Source organism: Vigna unguiculata, chromosome 11 (assembly GCF_037176805.1).
Source record: "Vigna unguiculata cultivar grain cowpea cultivar isolate G323 ecotype 2 chromosome 11, ASM3717680v1, whole genome shotgun sequence".
NCBI classification, from domain to species: Eukaryota; Viridiplantae; Streptophyta; class Magnoliopsida; order Fabales; family Fabaceae; genus Vigna; species Vigna unguiculata.
The window spans coordinates 42079995-42097046 of record NC_140802.1 but is presented as its reverse complement, the minus strand read 5'-3'; the positions used below and the strand labels follow the sequence as shown (position 1 = coordinate 42097046).

The 17052-nt window shown below is 34.3% G+C and overlaps 2 protein-coding genes and 1 non-coding gene across 7 annotated transcripts; 2 read left to right on the top strand and 1 right to left on the bottom strand.

Moving 5' to 3' along the window:
• The first annotated feature begins 1459 nt into the window (after positions 1–1459).
• LOC114169605 (ankyrin repeat-containing protein At5g02620-like) lies at positions 1460–4481 on the top strand. The gene is made up of 4 exons (XM_028054843.2): positions 1460–1838; positions 2077–2675; positions 3083–3492; positions 3562–4481. The coding sequence occupies exons 2-4, from the start codon at positions 2327–2329 to the stop codon at positions 4447–4449; spliced, it is 1647 nt and encodes a 548-aa protein (XP_027910644.2). The 5' UTR covers positions 1460–1838; positions 2077–2326; the 3' UTR covers positions 4450–4481.
• Positions 4482–6906: 2425 nt separating this feature from the next.
• Positions 6907–16423, bottom strand: LOC114169765 (NOT2 / NOT3 / NOT5 family). Of its 5 annotated transcripts, XM_028055060.2 has the most exons (15): positions 16266–16423; positions 14601–14723; positions 13751–13859; positions 13498–13676; positions 13315–13363; positions 12991–13200; positions 9562–9771; positions 9375–9476; positions 8835–8923; positions 8523–8705; positions 7931–8347; positions 7807–7859; positions 7679–7720; positions 7267–7411; positions 6907–7135 (listed from the first exon to the last, which is right to left on the bottom strand). In XM_028055060.2, exons 2-15 carry the CDS (start codon positions 14616–14618, stop codon positions 7076–7078), a joined length of 1866 nt encoding a protein of 621 aa, XP_027910861.1. In that variant the 5' UTR covers positions 14619–14723; positions 16266–16423; the 3' UTR covers positions 6907–7075. The 5 variants fall into 5 exon arrangements, with proteins under 5 accessions (XP_027910861.1, XP_027910859.1, XP_027910860.1 ...); XM_028055058.2 differs by having other exon boundaries at positions 12991–13363; XM_028055059.2 differs by having other exon boundaries at positions 12991–13363; positions 13790–13859.
• On the top strand, positions 13751–13831 carry LOC114170961 (small nucleolar RNA snoR35). The gene has a single exon (XR_003601311.2). It is a non-coding gene; the product is annotated as a small nucleolar RNA snoR35 (small nucleolar RNA).
• Positions 16424–17052: the final 629 nt, after the last annotated feature.

The window sequence follows — 17052 nt, the reverse complement described above, 5'->3', positions numbered from 1 at the left end:
TACATTTTAAATTTTACTTAAATTTGAAAAGTCGTGTCATTTATGCAACATTTGGTACATATAGTTATATAAATTTTTGTTTAAATTACCTGTTGTCACAATCAATCTGGTATGAGATGAAAGTGCATGCACCTTCGCTACTTCTAGTTCGAGTGTGCCAAAATCAAAATTAATCACATCACATTACAAACCAAACTTTCTTCCTATGTTTTTAAACTATAGAGATTAATATAATATCTAATTTATTATTTTATAAAATTAAATTAAACTAAAACTCATTTATTATAAAAATTATATTTAAAAAGTGTCTAGAGTAATATGTGATTTGTTGGATTGACTATTTCTTTAATGAGAAGACTAAAGTATTTTTATAATAAACAATTTTTTCATAGGTTTAAACGTTAAATGATTAACTTTTTTTTGTTAAATCTTAAGCCTTAATTAAAACGAGTAGCCTATATTTTACTTACCCATTAATTGTTACGTAATCATCTAGGTTGGTGGTGTTTACTTTTAAAAAATGAATGTAATTATTGACAATGAAACTTACAAGATTGCAGTTTTAAATTTAGAAAAAAATAAGTATTTCAATTCTCTATTTTTTTTTTCATTTAAGTTCAATTTAATCTTTTTAAATTTTAACATTCTTTATTTCATAAAAAGATGTTTTTTAAGTGAAGATAACTTTTAAGTTACTATGAACTAATAGGAAAAGTCGTCTTTAAAAAGTAATAGAAAAAAGTTATCTTAAAAGATTAGTAAGAAAAGTTAGCATTACTATAATATAGCAAACTTTTATGATAGAAACCGAAAAGAGTATAGGAAATTTTTAATGATTCAAATTGAGAAAAAGAGTATTAATGATTAAATTAAAACTCAATTAAAGTTTTAAAAAAGGTAAAGTAGCACTAATCTGTGAAAATTGAAAACTTTAATAATGACTTGTGCTTTAGGCTCTAGTTAATTATTATGGAAAAAAAATTACACTATGCTTTCTTAAGAATTAAGAATATTATACTCAATTTGCTTCTATTTTATGTAATTAACACAGATTCTTCAAACTCATGCCCGTAAGAAGTAATGCTTGAGATCGAGCAAATTTTGATTATGCCGAATATTTTTGACAAACTTTAAAAAAAATGCCAAGAGAGATTTCTTAAAAATTAAAATTAACTTAAAAAACCTTCTTTATATTAGTTATGTCCAGAAAATATTTTTAACTTATGAAACAAACAAGAAAAAAAAAAGTGGATAATTTTATTGAGGACATAAATTAGCAATGGAGGAGTCAACTGGGCAAAAACTATAGCGCGTGAAGAAAAAGCGTGGTGCACTCGCGGAAGTGGGAATTGAAGTGCGCGTGGTTCTGTTAATTCCGTTTTCATTCATTGGACTCTTTCGATTTTGGTCTCGTGCATCTCTTTCACCACATTAGCCACCGCCGTTCCTGTTTGCCACTCTTTTCTCTTTTTAATTCTTCTGTTCTCATTTTTTTTTTCATCAAACAGTTTCCATTTTTTATTCCCATCTTTTCATTCATATCATTCGCAACGCTTTCTCCTTCTTCCATCGTCACTACTATGTGAAGTTTGGAAGCTATCTTTGCCTCTGATTTAGATTCGCGTAAAGTTGTTGCTTACATGTGACTTTCGTCTCTTATGTCTTAATCATTGCCTTCTATTGCCTACGCCTTCTAAATATTCATCTCCTTCAACCCAATCGCTTTCTCCATCTTCTTTTTTTTATCTCTCTCCAAAGTTGGTTTCTTTACATTACAGGGTGTCCAACCAAAGCTACCCTCAAATCTCAATGCTTTCTATGAAGCCCAACACAACCAGGTGAGACTCAGAACCTTCCTTCAAACTCACCCATGGTTATTATTATTTTTTTTATATTTTTTCTTTTATCAAATTTGCACCTTTCTGATTGCTTCTTATGAAACTGCACCCCCCTCACTTTCTCTCAAACGAAGAAAATGTAATAAAAGAAAAATCATAGCTTGATGCTGTAGTTTTTTTTTTTGTTTTCTAACTTTTTAAGTTTTAACTCTGTTTTTTTTTATTTCTGGGTGACCAGTGCAGTGTTTCTGGAGGCTTGCAGGAGGATAGAAAGTTTCTGATGTGTTGAGTTTTGTTTTTGGGTATTGATTTGGATGATCCTCTCCTTTGAGTTGTTTCAAGGAGAGAGAATTGTTTGGGATGAAAGATGCCAGTGTTGATCTGAGTTTTTTTCTGGAAGGAAGAAAAGAAGGTTCTGAATTATGATATATAGTAGTTGGAGTCAAAAACTGAGAGATTAATTAGGGTGGTGTGTGAATCCAAATCCAATGGAGTCACCGAGTGTGCAGGCGCAAGCTGCATCAGCAAGCACACCAAGGAAAAAAATGACAAAACAATTGACAGGTAAAAGGGATGATACCCCTTTGCATTCTGCAGCAAGAGCAGGGAATCTGAGCGTTCTGAAAGACACGGTTAGTGGGTGTGAAGGGGGTGAACTGCGTGCGTTGATGACAAAGCAGAACCATGCTGGAGAAACGGTGCTTTATGTTGCTGCTGAATATGGTTATGTTGATATGGTTAGGGAGATGATTCAATATTATGATCTTGCTGGTGCTGGAATTAAGGCAAGGAATGGTTTTGATGCACTCCACATTGCTGCCAAACAAGGCGATTTAGGTTTGCCTTCAATATGACTTTATATGCTTGCTCTTTTCTGGTGTGTGTTCTTCGGAGGGAATCTCAATTGTGTTTCTTTTGAGATAGATTCCTTGAATATTTTGTCAACGATTGGTTAAATTTTGGATACCCTTTTGTTCTACAATCTAGGACTATTTAAGCCAACCAATACTAATTCTTAGATGTACTAATGCTAACAATAACTAGGACATCTTTGGTGAATTCAAAATCTGAATCAGTTTATCGGATTGCAGTTTAGGCTCTTGTTTCATTGAATCATTGATTTAGACTGTTTGTATCTGTTATGTATCAAGAATTTGAATCTCTCATCTACCTGTGAATGTTGGTCACTTTGGTCTTTTCTTAGTTTTTCTTATTATTTTGGTACATCGTACATGGTGTTGCAGATATTGTGAAGATCCTAATGGAGGCTCATTCTGAGTTGTCAATGACAGTGGATCCATCCAACACCACAGCCCTGCACACTGCTGCATTACAAGGGCACATTGAGATTGTAAAATTTCTATTGGAAGCAGGTAGTAGTCTGGCAACTATTGCTAGAAGTAATGGAAAAACGGCTTTGCATTCTGCAGCAAGAAATGGACATGTAGAGGTTGTGAAAGCACTTATGGAGAAGGAGCCTGCAGTTGCAACGCGGACCGATAAGAAGGGACAGACAGCACTTCACATGGCAGTGAAGGGACAGAATGTTGAGGTGGTGGAGGAGTTGATAAAAGCTGATCCCTCAACAATAAACATGGTTGATAACAAGGGTAACACGCCATTGCATATAGCAACCAGGAAGGGCAGAGCTCAGGTAAAAACTTCGTATGCAAAGTTTTGATTATAAGAAATGGATTGTGTTTGATGATTTGTGGTTGTGCAGATTGTTAAGTTGGTTCTTGGGCAGACAGAAACAGATTCATTGGCAGTAAACAAGTCTGGCGAAACTGCACTAGACACTGCTGAAAAAACTGGGAACTCTGAAGTTAAAGACATTCTACTGGAATACGGTGTTCGAAGTGCGAAAGCCTTAAAGACTCAGCCGGTAACAGCCACAGCCCGTGAGTTAAAACAAACAGTGAGTGACATAAAACATGAAGTCCACTACCAGTTGGAACACACTCGCCAAACTAGAAGAGGTGTTCAAGGGATAGCCAAACGTATCAACAAAATGCATGCTGAAGGACTGAACAATGCAATAAACTCCACCACTGTGGTTGCAGTGCTCATTGCCACAGTTGCATTTGCAGCTATTTTCACAGTCCCTGGGCAATTTGCTGATGATCCAGAAGACATTCCTCCAGGTTCAGGGATGACCATTGGTGAAGCAAACATAGCCCCACAAGCTGCATTTCTCATTTTTTTTGTGTTTGATTCCATTGCCCTCTTCATTTCTCTGGCTGTGGTGGTGGTGCAGACCTCGGTTGTGATCATAGAAAGCAAAGCAAAGAAGCAGATGATGGCCATCATTAACAAGCTCATGTGGTTGGCTTGTGTGCTTATTTCTGTGGCCTTCCTGGCACTGTCTTTTGTAGTGGTGGGGAAGGATCAGAAGTGGCTTGCAATTGGAGTCACTATCATAGGAACAACTATAATGGCCACAACTTTGGGCACCATGTGTTACTGGGTTATTAGGCATCGCATTGAGGCCTCAAATTTAAGGAGCATTCGGAAATCCTCAATGGGAAGCAGGTCAAGGTCTTTTTCAGTATCAGTTATGTCAGATTCTGAGCTACTAAACAATGACCGCAAGATACTTTATGCCATATAGAATCACTAATAAAGCTTTGCTTCCTCTTTTCATTTACTCTCTTCTCTCCTGTGCCTATTTTCATGGATTCATATCCAACTACACTGATTCTCCCACCTCTTATTGCAACAGAAATCACTAAAAACTTCACTTTACTTTTACGATGATTACAATTCCTCATAAACATGTACATTATTTGGTTAACCAGCTTAACATGTGAATCCACCAAGATTTCTTAAACAAGATTTTCTACAGTGATTAATCAGGTTTTTAACACAAGTTTTGGTCAAATAATTAATCTCTTAAGTTTATATGCTTGATTAATGAATGTTAAGTTATTTATTATTACCCACATGTAAAGTCTCAGTTTCCCATAATAAAAAAAGATAAAAAGAAAACAATTTTTTCTTTTCATTCATTGAACCAAGCCAGACAGTTTTTTTAGTATGGTGCAATGAAATTCAACAAAAAAATAAGATGCAAAAGAAAAAACAAAAACTGCTCCAATAATTAACGTAGTGGACATTTTTGTTTAATTTGTTCTGCTATGCGACAAAATTTATGAAGACATCTAAAAGACTTAAAAAGAATGGTTGGTCAGTGAAATCGAGCAAGAGCTTTGTTGTTATTGGGTCTAATGCATGTGTTGGAATGTGAAGTTCTTACTTGCTAGACTGAATAAATGACCGGATGAAGACTATTTTTGGTTCTTGCTAGGTTGAATCAGTGTTGTATCTTTGTTTCTCTTGTTTAGCAGTTTCTTCCCCTATCCACAGAAAAATATATCAGTTTACTTTTTGGTTTTGACTACTGAAACCGTAATTTTTAAGATTTTGGTGAGTACAAGATATAAGAAAAAACAATTATATAGAGTATGTTAATTATAAATTATCTTATATAAATTTGTTTAACTTTTACGATAATCATTTTAAAATTTATATCAAGGATGATTTTTAATTACTTAAATGTATATTTTTATGTAGATAAGATACAACCATTATATTCTAAATAATTACTAACGTACACACTAATGTGATAGGCGTTATTGTGCATATATATATATATATATATATATATATATATATATATATATATATATATATATATATATATATATATATATATATTTAAATATGAATAATAATATGTTAATAGATTATAATAATATAATATTATTAAATTAATATATAAAATAAAGTGAAATAAATAAAAAATAATAAATAATTTTAAAGAAAATAGGTAAAAATAAACATTAATTTCAAAAAAATTAATAAATAATTATATTATAAATGTTAAAATTGATATTATAAAACATAGACACAAAAGAAATAAACTTTTTTATATATTGTTATAAATATATTAATTTGTCTGATGACAAATATTCTGATAATCAACTCATCGAGGTTCTGTCGCATTAAATCTATGATTAGAGTAAGTGAAGTGGATTAAGGGTCGATTCCAACTATAAAGATTGAACTGAACCATATGCTCAACGGATGAAATTTAAGAATGCAATCACAAAAGCTTGGCATTCACATAATCAACCAAACTGCATATATATTTCAATGTAAAATCTGACTAGATTTAAACTTCTCTCCCAATTACATTCAGCAATTTATAATTAAAAGGAAAACCTAATCGGCTTAAAACAAAACATACACTCGGAAACCTTCAGGTGTAAATAATAATAAAAGAGCAGGAAAAAATTGGCAGTGTCGACGCCTAATAAATTAGAAGTAATGTCGTGCTCGACCTCTTCTACATACAACAGAAAGTATAAGGTATTCAAAGCTGTGTGGCCAATGGGTTTTGCATTAAGTCTTGCATACTAGCCTGAAATGCTTAATACTAATATACTAATACGCAGGTTATTTTCAGTAAGAGGATAGCATAATCTACAGATATTTTAAAAGGTGTAGAATAACTTCTATTTAAATTGAAAAATACGCAATATTTCTTAAACAAATTTATTCAAATTTCCTATGACGCATAGGCAACCATTTTTAAATTCAAATTTTAATAGTTCAGATAGATTTTTCATCAATTCAACCATATTTGAATTTAATTCATTAATTCAAATAATTAGATATTTTAAATATAAAATAATAGTCAGCAATGAACCTGATATAATTTCATTAAAAAATTATAACATGTCTAACAAAATGAAAATATCATTTAAATTATAAAAACCCGACTCATGCATTCAAAATATTTTTGAATAACTAGAAGAACTATAAAAAGATAAATTCAAAACTTTTCAGCTACTGATTTTTACTCCCTACTAGTCCAATTTTAATATATCTGATCCTAACAGATTAAGGTAAGTTATTTCGGAGATATAACTCCCAGAAAGTACATCCATTTTGGATTCAGGTTTTTTTCCTATGTTCATTTAGCTAATGGGCAGAAAACCATGTTTGTCAGACAGCTAGGTTATCCTATGTATCCTAATTATTGTCCGTTTTAAGCCAAAGAAAATAATAATAGTAATAATAATATATTAATATAATAATAATAATAATAGCTTGGATCACTAAAGCGACAGGATTGGAAGAGGCGCCAAACTGAAGAATACTAATGCTGCAAAATGACTCCAAGGCATTAAAATCCACAATTGAAACTTTACAATAAAGTTTTTGTTTCCTCCTCAATGTTGAGGCAGATGGGGTCTCTTTTCCAACATTTCATAATGAAGAACAAAATTATCCTGCAAGGAGGTTGTACATTAGAGCCTAAAAATAGAACAATACTTATTGGGGAATGAAATAATATATCTTGGGAGCAGGAGGAAGAGTTCACGAACACCAACGATAGAGTATAATATTTGCAAAAACTAACCTTGCGGACGGTTTCAAATATGCTTGGTTCGAAACAGTGATAAGATCCCCTCTCGTATGTGTTTGTTTTAACCAGCGGCTCCATGTTGGGAACTCTTATAAACCACAAACGATGTTCCTTGTGATAAAACCAACCTCTGTTGTAACTGCGAGCAACAACCCCTACTTAGTTAGAAGTTATCCAATTGGGAAAACGATTTCCGAGAATAAAAACTTAGGAATTTGTCAAAATATTTTAATTTAGGAACACTGAAACTAAGTGGTTAATGTACAAACTATGCATAATTTAGTTTACCACTCGCCTAATTGTTCCCAAATTACACTAATCCCAAAAGAAATTACAAAATGAGTTCAAATCATCCTAAAAATCAACAAAAGAAACAAAAAGGACAGATTGGGGGAGATGTGCGTACAGCTCATTGGAGGCATATAATTGTGCTTCATCTTTGGGCATGCTGCAAAAAAGATTAATTTTGTATTTGATTATAAAATAGCAGGCAAGTCAACGAAAAAGTAAGTGATATTCAGATTATATAGGCACCTGTAAAATATGTAAAACAATGTTTCCACTGAAAACTTGGAAAAGTATCCTTGCTGCATCATGCAATAACAAAAATTAGCCCAAAGAAATGGTTCGAAAGTTAAATACTATGTAAAAATCTCACATGTAGAGCAGGTGGCTGTTTTGCATAATAACATTGTGGCACATTAAACTCTGGGTCGCCCTTAGCAGGTTCATCAGACCATGGAGAACCAAAGGTCTTGTGAAGATTTTCTGATGAATTCAAATTTAACCCCAGTGTAGTTAGATCAATTCCAAGAGCAAGAGATGTCAGGTCAGGATCACTCATCCTGATAACACTTAACAAGCCAAGCAAACCAAATGGATCTGGTTGTGTGGTTTGAATAGATTTCATGCCCTGATCCCTAAAAGATTGATTTACAGCTGACATTTGTAGGCGGAACTGTGACTGGTTTTGATGCTGTTGATATTGCTGGATAAGCTGGTCGTATGAACCCATACCAGAAACCGTATTTGGAGAATTTAAAGGCCTTAATCCAATACCAGGAGGTCCACTGGTCTAAACCAAAATACAACAGCAATAAGAATGTCAGAACTTTGCAATACTTGCTTCAGTGGGAAACATGAAATTTCCTTTTCAGAAAGCACATCTGGAGATAAACCAAAGAGAAAGTAGGGAATAGGAGCTTATTCATTATGAAACAAGCTCCACCATTGATGAATAAAACTTGCACCTGTGAATGATAGGTTGAATGTGAAGATGGGAAAATATCTGATCCATGCAAATGGAGAAGATCTTGGTTGTTAACAGATGAAAAAGAGACATTGCCACTACTGACTGAAGGAGCATGCTGTTGCTGTTGTGCTCGATGTGACGAATATGTACCCCCCAAGCTGAAACCAGCAGACCTTCCCATCTGCAGATAGAAAGCATGGGAAGTTCAGAGAAATGTATATATACGTCTAGATCTTTTTAAACAGTTCTTAGATCCATCAATATTGTACAAAAGATAAGATTTCTAAATCTTTTATAACATGTAGCTCACAGAGAAATGCTGTGATTGCATCATTGGTACAGCATTGTCATGAAGTTGTTCTTTCTGGTGCATATCCATAGCATAATCTGCAGTACCGCCTGCCCAAAAATTATGGCAACAAACAAATATTGAAATCAATTAAGCAACTTTGACTCATGTATAACACAGTAAATCAACACATGTAACCAAAAATAAATAGAAAAACACAGCTCTCATTTCCACCTAGGCAATAAAAAATTCTTCCGCGCAAACCAAAAAGTAGTTAATTCCCTTCCAAAAATTGAGACTAGAAAGCATACTCACTAAATACATAATAGATAAGTTAGATGCTTATCTTGAAACAGAAAGCAGGGTGCATATAAATATAAAAACCAAGTAATCAAACAATACTGAGAATAATAAAAGTATAGAGATTAATAAAGCCGACGCTGAAAGTAAACATGCATACAGATCCAGAAGACCTTCCTAATAAATGGTATAAATTTCATTGAACAATCACTCTCTCTAAGAAGACACGCTTTAACCTTCAAAATAGAAGGCATACTACACCTTTGAATCCTGGTAAAGCTGGGAAATCTTCATTCTGAATGCTAAACTCTTGGTTTTGTTGAACAATGGGACTGACGCCAAGACCCTGTTTTCGTAAAGAACCTGAAAATATTTTTGGTTATACCATTATTTATTGTTTAAGGTGCACAAATAAACCAACCATAAAATATCATTTATCTTCACTTACCCAACTGTCCTTGAGGCCCTCCAGCAGAACTAGGACGACTTGTCAGTTGAGGGAAGTCATTGATATCAAAAGGAGAGCTGTCATTGGTATTCACATCATTCAACATTCCCATAGAGTTCAAGTTACTTACTGCTTGAACATGGCTTTGGGAAAGTGGACCTCCAGCGCTGGGATAAGAATTTCCTAGCATTGAAATTACCTGTGGAGATCCTGGATCAAGAAAATTGTTCGTTATCAGTCTTCTCTATTCAAGGGGGAAATTTACATACTTAACACGGAGAAACATACAAAAAACTTATTCATGCAATTCATACACATCTCAATAAGCAGTTATTTCGGTTGCTTCCTATCAGATTTTGCTACCATAGACAAAAAATCCGCACATCACAAAAAAACACTTAATATCACTTGACAAACAAAATGGTGAAGTGACACCTGAGCCAACAAATTTGAAGCAGGAAAACAAGAGCAATACGTTTACCAGAAAGCATGTCCCACTATCAAGTTTAAAAAAAGGTAAAAAAACAGGGAGTTGAAACTACTCTCAAGGAAAACAGTCCACCAGTCTGGTCCATGATTCAAAATATAGCAGAATAATGTCGTTTAGAGGAAAGAACGAATAGACAGATACATGGGAATTATCTTCAGAACTCCCATCAGCCTTTGGCTTCATTAAAAGTTCAGCTCTGTACAGGGTTAAAGGTTGTGGACACAATATTGCAGCTGCACTATTGTTGTTGAAGACATGCATAATAGCAGTTTGAATTTAAATCACATGCATTGCTACATGGCAACAGCAAGGGAGACATAATTGAGTAACTACAGAACTTCAACACCACTTTTTTGTTGAGAAAAGAAGTATTCAAACTTAAATTTTCTATTCTAAACATAAATGGTTAAATAGGTTTGGTTGTGGAATGTCGTAGGAACATGGGAGACATATGATGGCAAGCGATAGGAAATCTTCAAAATGAATTACAATCTTATAGAAGATCCTGACAATTAAAATATCTATAAATATGTCCGCATTTGGTGCAATCACATAATAATTTCATGCCATAACGGCCACAAACTATAAATCCCAGAAACATTAAATCATAGTAAAACTAACTTACCCCAAGCATCAAATACTCCTTGTAATGTAAAGAGGCTGTTTCTGGATTTAAACCCAATACACGGTTTGCCCTCTTCTAGAAATATTGTAAAAAGGGAAGGTTATATGGTTGTAATTATGTTGACTAGAATAACTTCATGGCCTTGTATTTATGACTCCTCGTACAGATATATGCTCCGTTGTGTAATTCAACACACAAAATTCACTATATGTATCTTGATCTCTCTAGTTTTCAAATATAAATTGCAATTGAAAGAAAACCCCAAAATGATTGATATCTTACCACCAGAAATCTCAACAAAGAAAATAGTTGATGAACCTACTCTCAAAAAATTTTCATCAAGTGAAGTTGCCCAACGAAACATAGCACCCCAAGAATTGAGCAAGCAATGTGGGACTTCCTAACACCCACCACCCCACCACCAGATATCTTCCTGAACAGGCTAGCCTAACAGAATAGGCGATTTATTAAGATGGGCTCTAAATTTTAATATCATGATCTAAGCACAAGAGAGTTTAACCTAAAAGACTAATCCATTAAAGTACCACATCAAGTAGCTCATCCACAATGGCTTTCACTCTATCGGCATTGACCCAATGGTAATCCTTCTCTTTGAGATGGTTTCACTCGTCTATTAGTGTTCATTTTCCATCTTTATCCAACCAATAGGTAGCCTTTTCCGCTGCCCAACTCTCAATGAAAGCACCAATTGTAAAGACTTAAGAACAAAAGGAAAGTCAAATCCAAGAGACTAGTCCCTTAAGTTTAATGATTTAAGTACCACTCAAGTAGCTCATCCTACTCAATGTGGAACTCCTAACATACCATGTTAGATTTCATCTCGAAACCAATTAAGCTTTAAGTGAAGTAACCTGATAATTATACAAGTAAAACCCCAAGAATTAAGACAAGTTATGGGGGACTTTCAAACATCAAAGAGTCTCTAAAGACAAGATTAAATGAAAAAAAAAAGAAAAAAGATAAAAACAAAAATAGAAAAAGTAACAGAACAACAATTAACAGGTCTTATTTGAAAAAGGTTAAAAAGAAAAAAAAAACAAATAGAAAATGAAATTTGAATGAGACAAACGTGAATCTTTTATCCTGCAAAAACCAGATACTCCTACATCACGACCCTGAAGACACTCCTACATCACGAAATATGTGCATAATCTCACCACAATAAGTGGTTGCACCTGCCACAATCATAAATGACAAAACCCACTCCTATATCAAATCAACAATGCAGTCAACGTACTGGGTGCTATTCAACCACTGACTAACTTATTGAACCGCATGAACCAGTATATATTAAATATTATACTTTACATAATCTTTAAATCCTTTAGTTTAGACATGCCTAGCCACACAGGTCATCAGCCACAATATGCCAGGTTTGTGAACCATGCAAGACAGCTTTGGCAGCGTGTGCATTTGGAGCACATGTGTAGATCACTTTTGCGAATGGACAGTTCAATTTCATAAAATGTAAAAATGGAATTGCAAAAACAAATCAAACTCTTTAAAAAAAAATACGAGTTTTAAATAATATATGGCAACATGTGAGATTTGAGGGCTCTTTTCCAATTCTTAACACAATCTTCCCAAGAAGGCCCACTTTGCAAAGAACCCACACGCCCAAACCACAACCATCTCTGTAATTTTCATTTCAGTAGATGCAAACCCAACCCAGACCTGGGACTCCGCTCTAAAACCTCACCCCTCTTCCATTTCTGGACCCAAAACACAATATCCATGACACTCAAGGTATAAGGAGAAAAGCAGCCACAATGAAGTTTCTTGTGGCTTTCACAATGTGATACCATTATAATTGCATTCCTGTTGCCAGCCAATATTTAACAACAGTGACCAGGACCCCGTCTGAAAAAGCAGATGTAACTTACACGAGACTAAACTAACCCAGCCTGGTGCATGAAGGCTCCACATTACGTGAAGATACGGGAGAGGTTCATTTTTTAGGCCTTGTGCATTTTTTAGGACTTTTAGAGATTCAAACAAATTACTCAACATGTCACAACCAGTAACTTGCAAAACCAATACAGTTGTCAATTGATGCTGCAAAGAAGGCATCACAAAACAGTATCCAAGAAATTGAACTAGAAAGAGAGGAAAAGCTATCCCTAAAATGAAGTGTAGCAGTAAATCTTGCTGTGCAAAATTTTACATGCACACATTAATATATAGATCTCTTTATATGAAATTGACACTAAATACAAAGAATAACATCACTATTAATCCCTTAAAAAAAATATTTCCACACCATTAATGCACTTGTAACAATAAAAATGCATACCTTGTGGAAGCACACCACTCATTAATCGATTCTGTCCTTGCATACCTAAACCACTGGATCCACTGTTTGCACCCAAATTTAGACGAGACGCAAGAGCAGGCACAGACAATCCTCCACCAGTCCTTCCGATATTCCCTCCACCAACCATGTTTCCCACAGAACTAGTGATTCGAGGACCTGCATTTCCCAAAATTGGGGATACTCCCAATCCTGGAACAGCATTTCGGTTACCAATTGCACCAGATGTAGGAAGAATCCCAGGAATAGAACCACCAACTCCATTTGTGCTACTACTAAATCCAGGGTTTCCTACAACACTTATACCTCCTCTATTGGTGACTCCTGAATGTCCATGGGAGCTTCCATGAGATAGCTGCAAATATAATGGGGACAGGTGAAAAACCAGTAAATAGCCTAACAAAAAAATAGAATAACAGAATGAGAGGTGAGAATACACACAAACTTTCAAATGTTACACTCAAACTCCCAAAAACCAAGAACACATACCTGAGACAATGCAACTGGTAGATTGTTGGATGTAAATCTTCCACTAGAAAGGCTTCCAGTGGGTTGTTGAACACCACCCGATGGCACATTATTTATAGTTGAATTTCTCGATGTGAGTGAACCGGGCATGTTGGGAACATTAAAGCTCCCATGAATATTGTGCAATCCTTGAATAGCTCCTGCATCAAGAACCTATCAATTATACAACTACACGGAAAGATAAAATGAAGTAAATCCAGTAAAAGCTCCCCACCGGTGTGATGAAAAATTGGGGAGGCTGCACCAGACTGACCAGAAAACGATGTCGCAAAAGATCGTCCGGCACCATCAGGAAGATTTGAAGCAGATCCATTCAGAGAAGACTGCAAGGAAAACTCTGCTAGGATTAAAAATTAAGATAGGCGTGCTAAAAAAATAACACACATAAGGCAATGGGAAATCAACATCTTATGATATGTATGTATAATATTATAGAAAGGGCTGAAGTTTTAAAAATTATTGTAATTTTCTAACCATGCACAGAGGAAAGTGCCAGTAGTAAACAAGCACATGAAAATATTTTGTAAAATACATTTTAGATAACACGATTAAAAGTGTTTGAATAATAAAGATGACTTGAGGACTCCTGATTGTCCTATAATGTTCCAATCATATAAAAAGGTGTACTACTAAAATCCTTAAACACCACAAAAGTCTTATAACAAATGGCTGTTGATGAGTGAAGACATATTTTATCCGTGTATCCTAATCAAAGCACCATGCTACCATGCCTGTATGCAACACATCATACAGCAAACAGAGCAATTACTGGAAATGTTAATGAGTTGAACATACGTGAAAGGAAAATATATCAAGATGAAATGTGTAACTCAACTGATAACAGAAATTGTATAAATCCCAATATAAGTCATCTTCTTCATTTTAGCAAGAGAAAGGTCAAAATTCTTCCTTAAAATAAATCAAAATACAGCATTACAACAGTTTAGTAGGCATGGCCAAGGAAAAGAGTGAAGGGAAACTTCAAGTACTAAAAATAATCACTAAGAGACAAAAATGAAACAAAGATGGGAAAGCGAGAAGCTTTTTGGGACATAAGGGAATACATTAAGTAACCCCGACATGGCATGAATTTCAAAATGTCAAGCCAAAAATCATCCTTTGCTGAAAATGGTCCTCCTTTGTATTCAAAGTCCTCAGAACAATATGAGAAGTGTTTCCTTAACAACCTAAAATAACATGACGTAAAAGACAATATTAGACACAATACAATGCAGTAACTTCTATGTAACCAACAATAAAAGAAAACTAAACCAAACTAGTGAAATGAAGAATGAAGTTACATTAGACAAGTTCTCCCATTTTCCTTCCCCAAACTAACATGAAAGTCATCCATGTTTAATCATATTTTTCAGTTGAAACAACCCAAAGCTCACCTCAACTCAACTGACCAAGACATCAGCTGAGTTCAACTAGAGTTTGGCTTATTCCAAATGAAAAAACAACGGGGCCAATCCGTAGTAACTAAACATGGTACTCTATAAATCCAGGTTATTTCTCCAAACAAATAACATGAAAACGTCCGCAAACTTCAAGAACAAACGAGGTAAAACTTGCAAAACGACTAACATTATGTGTTTAACAGGCATGCAATATTAAGGTAAAAGTCCAATATTCATTGTCATATCAAACCTCATCCTGAGTATGGCTTTTATGGATATTATTAAAAACACTAACAAATTTATCACTAACGATGGTTTGTGATTGGGTACCAGCATAAAAACCCTTTATATTGTTGGTGGATATAATATTTATTCTAAACAGTATCTTAAATTGCAGATGCAATTTTGTTCGATCCTTGATACCTTGTGAAATTACAGGAAAAATAAAACTTCTATTAGATCTTGATTCTACATTGTATTTATTTTCTGGCATCAAGGTATAAACTACAGTTTCACCTAGAATAAACGCATATTGAAGTTGCAGCATTGTCCACAACCACATCAACTCACAATTGTGAAGTCATTCCTATCGATACAAAAAGCCCCAGACAACTGCAATGCAACCACAACATTCGAAATGTTCCAGATTTTGTTTCAAAAATTGAAAACCACAGATGGACTCATCACAACTCATGTCACAACAGTCCCAACACACACACGTCAGCCTCAATTAACAGTTAACAGAAAAAATTCGACTCCAGACTTAATTTAAAAACACGAAAAAAACAACCGACGCATATTCCACAACTCCCCCGTTCACTAATTAAAAAAAGACGTAGTGCGCTAAGCTTAGCTGTAGTAACGATACGCAAACCCTAAACCTAAATTAATTTCCAACTGTGTATCTAATTTCTTCATAAAGATACCAAGGCGGGAAAAGAATAAATTCGAAGCAGAAACCATTGCGGACACAGTTATAATGACGAGCAACAACAAGATAAAGAAACTCAACCGCGTTAAATCTTGCAATTGCGTATTCCTCAATCCTTTCACATCGTAGACCAAACAAGCATGCAACATATTACTCAAAGAAACACCCCCACACTACCAACCATTGGCAACACACAGATAGGTTTCAGTTCACGGAATCAAATTAGGAACAATAACCTACGCCGAAATTCGAAGCTAAAGAAGTTGAATAAAAGCGTGCAGAGTTAGGAGTGAGGGAAAAGAGTTATGAGGATCTAAAGAAAGACAATGATGAAGTAGAAAGCATAGTAGATCGAAGTTAGACGAGTCGGGATCAACTCGGAGAGGAAGAGAGAGTACCTGAGAAGCAGATCAGAGCTAGTTCTGAGTCAAAGACCAAGTTCGGGTGCCCTAAATCGGAACCAGAGAAGAGAAAGTGAAAGATACAAAAGAAGAGAGAGAAAATTAATGGTTGGGGTTGGGTTGGGTTTGAAACTACAAGAGAAGGTTTATAAAATCATATGGTGTAAGATGTATAACTTTTGCGCTCTGTTCCAAAATATAGGGTTCCCAATTGAATCACCTTGGGCCTAATTTCTAATCTACTGTTTCATTTATCAGGAAAATTTCGTGCCACAAAACACTACATATTATTTTGCTTAATGTTCCTCAAAATATTACGTACGGATAAAAACAAATTAAGTCAATTTTACAATTTCTGTGGACTGTGATTTAGTTTTTTGGGGTATTATTATGGTGTGAAGTTATTAATTCACCAATACAGATATTCTTTTGACTGGGATAATCTTGTTCAAATATGAAATAATATGCATAGCATATCAACTAATCAAAGCTGAAAATTTATTTCAATATGTAACTAAAGCCAACAAAATTATATATATATATATATATATATATATATATATATATATATATATATATATATATATACACACTAGTGTAAACACAGGCGCTATCGCGCCTGCGTGTACGCATTTTTCGAATTATATTTATAATTGATGATATTGTAATGTTATTAAGTTAATGAACAAAATAAAAGTATATTTATAAAAATTAAAGTGAAATATATGGAGAAAATATGAAAAAAATAATTGTTGATGAATAGTATGAGAAAAAAGAAAAAGGA

What these genes read in the sequence shown, in the direction of transcription:
- LOC114169605 (XM_028054843.2), top strand. Translation starts at nt 2,327, where the DNA reads ATGGAGTCACCGAGTGTGCAGGCGCAAGCTGCATCAGCAAGCACACCA. An exon ending in TGCCAAACAAGGCGATTTAG is followed by an intron (nt 2,676 to 3,082) that starts GTTTGCCTTCAA and finishes ATGGTGTTGCAG; the next exon opens with ATATTGTGAAGATCCTAATG. An exon ending in CCAGGAAGGGCAGAGCTCAG is followed by an intron (nt 3,493 to 3,561) that starts GTAAAAACTTCG and finishes GTGGTTGTGCAG; the next exon opens with ATTGTTAAGTTGGTTCTTGG.
- LOC114169765 (XM_028055058.2), bottom strand. An exon ending in TACCAGTTGCATTGTCTCAG is followed by an intron (nt 13,364 to 13,497) that starts GTATGTGTTCTT and finishes TTATATTTGCAG; the next exon opens with CTATCTCATGGAAGCTCCCA. An exon ending in TTATATGCCTCCAATGAGCT is followed by an intron (nt 7,412 to 7,678) that starts GTACGCACATCT and finishes TGTTGCTCGCAG; the next exon opens with TTACAACAGAGGTTGGTTTT.